The following is a 9761-nucleotide window of genomic DNA, read 5'->3' on the forward strand; positions in this document are numbered from 1 at the left end:
TCGGGCCTGCCCCCGCCCCCGCCACGCCACGCCACGCCCCCGACCCTGCCTCCGCCCCGCCTCCGCTCCGAGCGCCGGACTGCGGCCACGCGGGCGGTGCGCCCAGGGACTTCTCTCCTAATTTATTATACCTCCGGTCAGAACGGAGACCCCAGAGGGTGATCAGACTGAGTTCGAATTCGAGAGCCGTCCAGAGCGTCCAGACGAACTCATTCATCAATCCCCCGTGCCAGCTGGAGGCGCTGGGGACACAAGCCAGCAAACTGACCGAAACTCCAGAGTGACAAGTGTGGTCAGAACAGGAAAACGGGGAGCTAGGGAGTGAGTTGTGGAGGCTACGTGGGCAGCCGGGGAAGGGCCATCTGGGGAGGGGCGGTGGGCTGGGCTTCATTGGAAGGCACACAGAGAAAAGCCCCAGGCCTGAGAGACTTGGGGAGCAAGGGCCATGCACCACGAAAGGACCTAACAAGTCCTTAAGGGGTTCTGGATCTATGCCTTGGAGGGTGGGACGGGTGCTGGGCCCTCAGCCTTTCTGGGTTCCCCCAGACCCCAGTAACTGTCCTCAGATTTCAGATTTCCCAAGGGAGGGTGAGAGAGAAGAGGAAAAAGACAGGAAGGCCTGGTGTATTCTAGTTTCCGGTCCTAGAGACCCTGGTCTCAGTGAGTGCCCAGAGCTACCCTCTGGGGTGGGGGAGTCAACTGTGAGCTTGGGGCCCTGAGGCTGCCAAATAAAGAGAGGCAGAGAAGCTGGTTGCAAGGCTGGGGAGGGGGAGGGGGCAGACACAGGGGAGGTACGACAGAGCAGTCACCTGGGGAGCAGGCCTGGGACCCCCCACAAGGGTGCAGGATGGCCCTGGGAGGGCAGTGGGCCAGGAGAGTACACATGCACCAATCTGCCCACCTGCCTGGCCAGAAGCCCTTCATGGGAGCTGGAGGGAGGCCCCGCAGGTTGGACAGGAGGAAGAACTGCTGGAAGACCGGGCTGTGTAGCTGTGAGAACTCGGTCAGCACACCCAGCAACCTTGAAACATCCCGTGTCCTTCCTCCCGATGGGAGTGGCCCTTCCTCACCACCTCCCCACTGGAGCCCAGCAAGTGCTCTGCCACGGGCTGTTTTACCCAATGGCTAGTGGGACAGGCACAGGATGGTGCTGGAAATGCCCAGAGTGAAGGGGCCTCTAGGAAGAGATGTGTGTGTGTGTGTGTGTGTTTTAGTCACTCAGTTGTGTCCAACTATTTGTGACCCCATGGACTGCACCACGCCAGCCTTCCCTCTTCATCACCAACTCCCAAAGCTTGCTCAAACTCATGTCCAGTGAGTTGATGATGTGATCCAACCATCTCATCCTCTGTCGTCCCTTTCTCCTACTGCCTTCAATCTTTCCCAGCATCAGGGTCTTTTCCAGTGAGTCAGTTCTTCACATCAGGTGGCCAAAGTATTGGAGCTTCAGCTTCAGCATCAGTCCTCCTAATGAATATTCAGGACTGATTTCCTTTAGGATTGACTGGTTGGATCTCCTTGATGTCCAAGGGACTCTCAAGAGTCTTCTCCAACACCACAGTTCAAAAGCATCAGTTCTTTGGTGCTCAGTTTTCTTTATGGTCCAACTGTCACATCTGTACCTGACTACTGGAAAAACCATAGCTTTGACTAGACAGACCTTTGTCAGCAAAGTAATGTATGCTTTTTAATAGAACAGTGGGTGTCCAATTACCTGGGGCCACCACGAGGTGGCGCCACGTGAAGTGGACTTTGAGTGTCATGAGCTTAGTCGCTCAGTCCTGTCAAACTCTCTGAGATCCCATGGACTGTAGCCCACCCGGATCCTCTGTCCATGGGGATTCTCCAGGCAAGAATACTGGAGTGGGTTGCCATGCCCTCTTCCGGGGCATATTCCCAACCCAGGGATCAAACCCAGGTCTCCTGCCTTGCAGGTGGATTCTTTACCATCTGAGCCACATGGTACCCTCCTAAACTGGATCTTCTGGGCCTCAGTGGCCATATGGGTTTCTAGCCACTACCACCACACCAGACCCACCTCACTCCCCCATGGGACCTGTGACTGCTGGCGTCTAGGACCCTTACCCAGTGGTTTTCAGACCAGGGGAGGGAGGAGTCTTAGCCTGGCAGCATCAGCGATTCAGCTGGCACTTGGTGTGTGCTAGAGCAGCCCTCCTATAGCCTACACAGTGGCAAGTGTACCCTGAGTGTTGGGGTACTTTGAGGACAAAGAACTAAAGTGGCTTCTTTTTTCTGCGGGGTGGTACACCACACGGCATACAGGATCTTCCCCAACCAGGGAACGAACTCATGCCCCCTGCATTGGGAACACAGAGTCTTAACCACAGAGTCACTAGATCACCGGTGAAGCCTATAAAATAGCTTTTATCTTGAAGGCCCCTCCCTGTGCTTCCTCCATTAAAAAAAAAAAAAAATCCCTGCAATTCTTGTCCTTCCTTCCAAGTGGCCCCCCATTCCTGGACACTCTCATCTATCACACGGTTTTGTCATTCTGGGGATCAGATCACAGTGATGTGCTGCAGCTATGGCACTGGTCAAGGCAGAAGAGCTGTCCCTCCCAATGCCCATAAGGACATCTCCATAGGAGTCACCTTTGAGCACCCATCCTTGCTGACCAACTTCTCAGACTCCTTTCTGAGGATGCTGCTCAAAGTCCGGCTGAGATACAGGCCTTCTCTGTCCTTTCTGGGCTGCACTGTGTCCTCTGGATCCCCCCAAGCATCTCTAGAGAGCCCATAACCAGCAAGAACACATTTTTGGAAGATCTAACAGTTAGCAGGCATCATGCCAAGCTTCGTCTGCATGTTTAATCCCACAGGGATGCTATGAGAGAGGCACAACACTACACCCATTTTACAGCTGAGAAAACTGAGGCAAATGGAGGTTCTTTTTGTTTTGCTTATTGTTATGGTTTTTAACTTAATTATACTTTTAAAATCTATATTTGGCTGCAGTGGGTCTTTGTTGTGGCACATAGACTTTCTCTAGCTGTGGTGCATGACTTCTCATCGCCACGGCTTCTCTTGTTGCAGAGCACAGGCACTAGGAGCATGAGTTTCAGTAGATATGGCACACGGGCTTACTTGCTTCATGGCATGCAGGATCTTCCTGGACCAGGGATCGAACCCATATCCCCTGCACTGGCAGATGGATTCTTATCCACTGGACCACCAGGGAAGTCCTGGTTTTGTTTTTTATTTTGTCTTGCCCGAGGTGAGAGGTGACACAAACAGTAAGGGGCAGAGCTCAGAGGCAGATGCTCCTGAGCCCTTCCTTCTTCCTTCTGCCCCTGAAGTTCCCTCCGCCCAGAGCACCTCCAGTGTTCCCCACCCTCCAGATATCAGTTTAGGGGCTCCCTCCCCCCACCTAGAGATCCTTCTGCTGGGATCAGGCATCTGCCCATCCCAGTTATGTGGAAAACAGCTGTTCAGACCCCTCTCCCCACTCAAGGGCAGGGACCCAGGTGAAATGTGTCCCCACTGTACCCTAAGTGTTCTCAGCTTCCTTAAAGCCTGCATTCCCAAATTCTGTCCACTGGGTTGTCTTACCTAAGTTCCCTTGCTTATAAATGACTCCTTCCTCCAGATAAACCAGCAAAACCCCCAGAACTCTTCTGATGAAGGGAACAGCCATGGGGGACTAGAGTGGAAACTTTAAAATCTGGGGTAGGGACTTCTCTGATGATCCAGTGGTTAAGAATCTTCCTGCCAATGTAGGGGACACAGGTTTGATCCCTAGACTGGGAAGATCCCACATGCTGCATAGCAACTAAGCCCATGTGCCACAATTACTGAGCCTGTGGTCCGGAGCCCAGGAGTTGAAACTGCAGAGCCCACGTCCCACAACTACTGAAGCCTGCAGACTCTAGAGCCTGTGCTCCACTGTAAGAGAAGCCATGGTAATGAGAAGCCCATGTACCCCAACTAGAGAGTAGCCTTCACTCGCCACAACCAGAGAAAGCCCACACAGCAATGAAGATCCAGTATAGCCAAAAATAAATAAACACAATTAAAAAGAAAAGGTTAAAAAAAAAAAAAAAAACTAGGGTAACTGGAATTTCCTGGCAGTCCAGTGATTAGGGCTCTGTGCTTCCACTTCAGGAAGCATGGATTCGATTCCAGGTTGGGGATCTAAGATCCCGCATGCTGCAGAACATATATAAATAAATAGTGAAAGTGAAAGTCGCTCAGTCATGTACAACTATTTGTGATCCCATGGGCTAGCTATACTGTCCATGGAATTCTCCAGGCCAGAATACTGGAGTGGGTAGCCTTTCCCTTCTCCAAGGGATCTTCTCAACCTAGGGATTGAAACCAGGTCTCCCGCACTGCAGGTGGATTCTTCACCAGCTGAGCCAAAGGGAAGCCCAAATAAATAAAATTTGGGGTAACTGAAAAGGGAGTTTTCTCCCCCACCCTTTAGGCTTCAAAATGGTGGTCCACAGACATGGACAGGGCTGTTCTAGGAAGAACCTTCCTCCCCAGGAGTCAGGTTCAGGGTCTCTCAGCCAGGATGCAGATGTTGGTGCAGGGAGGGGGCCTGTTGGTCAAAGCCGAATGAGCCAGTGTGTGTGGCCCAGGTGTGGTAGGTGGGGATCAGTGAGGGATCCATGAGGTCATTTTCTTTGAGCCCCTAAAGAATCATTAATGACCTCAGAGGAGACCTGCCCATAGGAGCCCTGAGCTCAACGACTGGAGGAGACAGTGGCTTAGGCATCCCCATGCCCTACTCTGCTAAATATGCTGATTTATTCTAATAGCTAGGACAGTCATGGGGTGTAAAGCAGGTGAGAGCCAAAGGGCCCTTAGGGTACAGCATGTACAGCGTGTATTCCACACACTGTCGTCAGTCTGGTCTGGGCAGCATGAGCTCCCCCACTCGCCAGGTTGCTCGTCCTTTTCCTGAATGGCGCGCTGCCCTCTCAAGCCCTGCGGGGGGAGCACGCGGCCTGGGAACTTCGGGCAAACGTCGAAGGTGGGGCTCGGAGATGGGGGTTTGGGCGGTGGAGGGGATGGGCCCCCTCCAGCACCCGGGACAGCGCCGGTCGGCTCCACCCTGTGGGTGGAGGTCCTCTCGCCCGGGGTCCGTGGGTCCAGCCCGCCCTCCTCCCGTGGGTCGGCCTGGCGGTCCGCCGTGCTGGCCGTTGCCCGGCCAGCCGGTTGAGGGCGGGCAGCCTCGAGCAGATGGGCGGGGGACGCCCAGCCAGTTTGCGGCAGCAACGGCCACGCGGCGCGGAGGCGGGCCCCGGGGCCGCTGGGGCCCGGGCGGGCAGGGAGAGACGGCGCCCAGGACCGCCCCGCCCCGCCCCGCCCGTCACGTGAGCTCCGACTGTCCCGCGGGTGGGAGTCCGGAGCTGGAGCCAGTGAAATGGAAATGAGCTCCGAGTGCTCCTGGGTTGCCTCGTCTTCTCTGGGCCTCAGTTTCCCTATGCAAAACCGAGGACGGGGGTGTGGGGGCAGGTGGTCCCTAAGTCGGTGAGGGCCAGAGGACTCTACCGAACCGCAGGGGGCTTAGTCCTGCCTGGCCAATTTCCAGCCGTTGGAGCCGGAGCAAGTTGAGATCTCTTTCCGGGCCTCGGTCTCCCCTTCCAGCCCCACAGCCCAACTGGTGGGGCGAGTCCCTCCCCGTAGTAGAAACCTGAGCTGAGTAGTAACTCCCTGACGCCGGGGACTTGGGGGTCCCGCCGCCTCTGGGTCCCCTGCCCAGGCCCAGGGCAGGGCTCAGAGGAGCTGCTGATCTCGAACGAGGGAAGAAGGACGGCGCTGGACAAGGAAGGGCAAGGGCCTGGCCGCAACCTCTTCCCTCCAGCCCACACACACCCCCGCAGGTGCTCTGGGAGGAAGGCGCCCCAGGCCCGCGACCCCGCCGCAGATGGGACGCCAAGGCCCGGAGAGGGATCCCCGGGGCTCCGCCGTCCCCCCTCCCGCCCCCACCCCGCGCAGGAACAAAGGCGGAGGTGGGACCCACAGGCGGCCTGACTCCGCGGGGCGGGGCGGGGCGGGCCCGCTGCCTCCTTAAAGCCGGGCTGCGGGCGTGGCGCGCGCACCACTGGCTCCCGCTCGGGTCGTGCACCGGACCTCCCTGCGGGCCTCGGTCTCCGTTCGGTGTCCGCGCGCTCGCGCGCAGGTCTCCACGGGTCGGCCCCGCAGCGGCGCCGGTTTCCCGCCGAGCATGGGGCTGCCTCGGAGGGCAGGGGACCCGGCGGAGCTGCGCAAGGTAGGAGCCAGGGGACTGGCGACTGGGGGCAGAGTGGCGGGGGCGGGGGCCTGGACGTAACCGCGGCCTACACTCCCGCTTGCAGAGCCTGAAGCCGCTGCTGGAGAAGCGGCGCCGCGCGCGCATCAACGAGAGCCTGAGCCAGCTCAAGGGGCTCATCCTGCCGCTGCTGGGCAGGGAGGTGAGTACTGGGGCCTCGGGGCCCCGCCGGGCGCACTGGGGCTGGGTGTAGGGGGTCCCTGGGCGCGGGGCGAGGAGACCGGGCGGGCGGAGATCCTCTTGCCCCCGGAGCGGATAAGTGGCCAATGCGCGGAGCGCAAGGCTCGGGGAGGCCACCCACCGCGGGCCGCGGCGCACGGAGCACCCAGCTCCTGGGAGCGCGGTGCTCACGGCAGCCTGCGGGAGGTCTGTCTTGTTTGTGCGTTTCTCTGTCCCTTTCCTTCGTGGCCTGGCACAGAGCTCCCGCTACTCTAAACTGGAGAAAGCGGACATCCTGGAAATGACCGTGCGCTTCCTGCAGGAGCTGCCTCCGTCCTCCGGCCCGACGGCGGCGCCCAGTGAGTGACCCCACCCCGCCCCCGCCCGGCCCCGCGGCCTGCGCCCAGCGCTCCAGCCCGCGCCTGACGCCGCTCTCCGTCCGCAGCACCCTCCGACAGTTACCGCGAGGGCTACCGAGCGTGCCTGGCGCGCCTGGCTCGAGTGCTACCCACCTGCCACGTCCTGGAGCCTGCCGTGAGCGCTCGCCTGCTGGAACACCTGCGCCGGAGGGCGGCCAGCGCCACCCCCGACGGCGGGCGCTCTGGGGACCCCTGCGGCCCGCCAGCGCCCTCCCCGCCGCCCGCCCCCGCGCCCTCACCACCCGAACCTCCCCGGAATCCGGGTCTCTGGAGGCCCTGGTAGCCCCCAGGGACGTTCTACTGACCCTGCTGACTGCGCGGGATCAGGAGTGCTGGACAGACTCAGGAAGCTCTTGGAGGCGGCTCCCGTTCCCACCACGACGGACAAGCCTGGTACTTACAACCGGGGCAGGTCCGGATGTCTGTGATCTGTGCTGGCAGACAAGTCCACTGGGACTCAGGAAATAAGGGGAGAGGCCCAGGTTCAGCCCCAGCTTGGGATGTCTGGGCTAGAAAAAACCTCTTGCCTCAGCAGGTGGAAGGGCTCGGGAGCTGGGCCAGTCACAGCTGCCCCCGAAGCCCACACACCTGCCCCAGCGCTGGCAGCAGCCCAGGGGCTGGGCCAGGAGCTCACCTGAGCCAGGTGCAGCCATCTGCTCTGACTGGTCACTGCTCTCCCAGCCCCGCATGAGTCTGCCTCCTCTCCAGCTCATCCTGGGAACTTCTGGGCAGACGGCAGCAGTGGCCTGAAGGGCTCTGCAGGCGGGGGAGCCTTGACCTCCACTCCTGGCTTCCTGCCTAAAGCTTCCAGTTAATTATAGGGACAGTATGCCACCAGGGCTGTGTGCCTAGAGGTGGGGGCTTCCTTAGGTAGGCTCGGGAAGGATTTATTCCCTCAAGCACTAAGTTAACACCTGTGTACCGCACACCAAGCCCCATGGTCTTGGGGTGTGAAGAGGGATGCTACAAGAGTGAGGATGCCCTGTGGCCTGGAGGAAGCTTGCTGCCTTGAAAGGCCGGACCTGGGGCCCAGCACAGAGCCGGTGCTGATGAGGTTAGCCTGGGGCAGCAGAAACTCAGAGGATGACATGGCAGGTTGAGGAACAGGAGTCCACTTTTCTCATTTTCTCTTTTGAACTGCTCTCTGCTACTGTCAGGACAGATAAATGGAAGCAACTTGTTCTTAAGACTTTTCTTGCTTCCCCATAGAAGCCAGAGAGACTTTGAAGGTCTGGAGGGGAGGGGAAGCTGTGGATCCCAGCAGTGGGTGCCAGGTGATCACCTGTTTCCGCCCCCCCCCCAACTCAGTCATGTTCCCAGCATCTCCTGGGGCTTCACAGAGCATTTATGGGATATGGGGAGTCCTCCCTCCCCATCCCCAGTCCAACAAGCCTGTGTGAGGGACTGGGGCACTGGGGGCAAGAAGATAGAGCTGATGGGGGGGTCATTAAATTGAGCTATATGCCACAGAAACCCGTGATGACCTAGACACTGACTCCAGTGGCAGGTTTTGGGGAGGCTGCGGGCATCATTGAAGAAGTCAGTGTTAAGACAGGAGGGTGAGCTCCTGGCAAGGTGGGCCGTCCTACCACCTGTCTGGGGCAGCTGGCTGGACTGTATGCTCCTGGAGGGCAGGGCAGAGGCCAAGTGTACCTCTTTGTCCCCAGGGAACTTGGCACGTGGCGGGTGCTCAATAAACATCATGAGCTAATAAACAGGTGATGTGCCTGGTCCATGCTCTATGGAACCCCCAACAGCCTGGTTTTTGGCTCGACTCCCGCCCTCCAGATCCCTAACATCCCTTTGAAAAACTGCTGCACCAGAGGACAAATGTGGGGGAGGGTGTGGAGAGAGGGGAGGGCAGTCCCTGGGAACACAAGCCTGCGTGCCTGAGCGACCAGGAGCAAGTGGAGGGGGGCAGGTAATCCACAAGCCCACGTCCACTTCGTGAGTTCAGGTTTCCTCCTTGAGTCAAGGACTTCCATCCCTCAGGCACACCCCAGGCAGGCTCCTTGTCCCTTTAAATAAGAACTTTCAATAGGGGTTTAAACTTGGTAAGAACTGACTCACTAGAGGCCACTGCTTTCTTCTGAGCCCATCTGAGTCCCCAACTCTGTGACTCTCGTTGACCTGGCCCCAGTCAAGCCATAAGACAGACGGTCAGGGGTCGGGTGTGTTTAGGCCAGTGACTCACAGGGTCAGGCATTCCGGGGTTCTGAGGCCAGTCAAACCCTGGCAAAGAGATGAGGCATGCCCAGGCGGGTGAGGTTCTGCGCCCGAGGCGAGAAGCTGGTTTCCCAGCAGGGACGTGCAGGAGTTGCCTAGAAGGTCTCAGCTGGCCCTCCGAGCTGGGCTTGTGAAACAGGGACACCAACAGCCCTCCTCCACAAGGCACCTGCCGGCACCTCCCTCAGGCAACTCCCCAGGTATTCCCAGGGCCCTGTCTTGTGGTCAAAGGTGAGCCCTGGGCAGAGTGGGCTCCTAAGGTGTGGGAGGGAAGTGGCCTCGCTCAGGAGCATTGAATGACCCTTACAAGGCTCACGGGGTGCTCAGCAGACAGCTCTTGCGACGTTCTCTCTGCTCTGGTCCTGTGACTGAGACTAGCTGCGTCTGGTTATCATGCTTGGTTGGAGAAAAGGCTCCCACGCCTCAAAAACCAGTGGGTGAAATGGCCCAATGACCTAATGACGGCGGGAGCACTGAGCTGTCACTTGGAGCACTGAGGAGACTCAGACTGGAGCCAGGTCGCACCCAGCCCGCTGGCACTAGTTACTTGGGAGAAGGCAGGTGTGGTTTCCATGAGTGAGAGAAAAGAGCAGGTTACCAAGGAGGACTCCTCTAATAAACATTTACAAATTGCTCTGCTCTGCCTGGGAAGCCCAGATTCCAAGACTGAATCTTCCATGG

General features: G+C 58.5%; 1 protein-coding gene across 2 annotated transcripts; it reads left to right on the top strand.

The window, feature by feature from the left end:
• Window positions 1-5490: 5490 nt before the first annotated feature.
• HES2 (hes family bHLH transcription factor 2) lies at window positions 5491-8569 on the top strand. 2 transcript variants are annotated; one of them, XM_043924187.1, is made up of 4 exons: window positions 5491-6237; window positions 6323-6418; window positions 6758-6794; window positions 6881-8569. In XM_043924187.1, exons 1-4 carry the CDS (start codon window positions 6193-6195, stop codon window positions 7135-7137), a joined length of 435 nt encoding a protein of 144 aa, XP_043780122.1. In that variant the 5' UTR covers window positions 5491-6192; the 3' UTR covers window positions 7138-8569. The 2 variants fall into 2 exon arrangements, with proteins under 2 accessions (XP_043780122.1, XP_043780121.1); XM_043924186.1 differs by having other exon boundaries at window positions 6025-6237; window positions 6695-6794.
• Window positions 8570-9761: the final 1192 nt, after the last annotated feature.

Source organism: Cervus elaphus, chromosome 14, assembly GCF_910594005.1.
Source record: "Cervus elaphus chromosome 14, mCerEla1.1, whole genome shotgun sequence".
In the NCBI taxonomy this organism is placed as follows: Eukaryota; Metazoa; Chordata; class Mammalia; order Artiodactyla; family Cervidae; genus Cervus; species Cervus elaphus.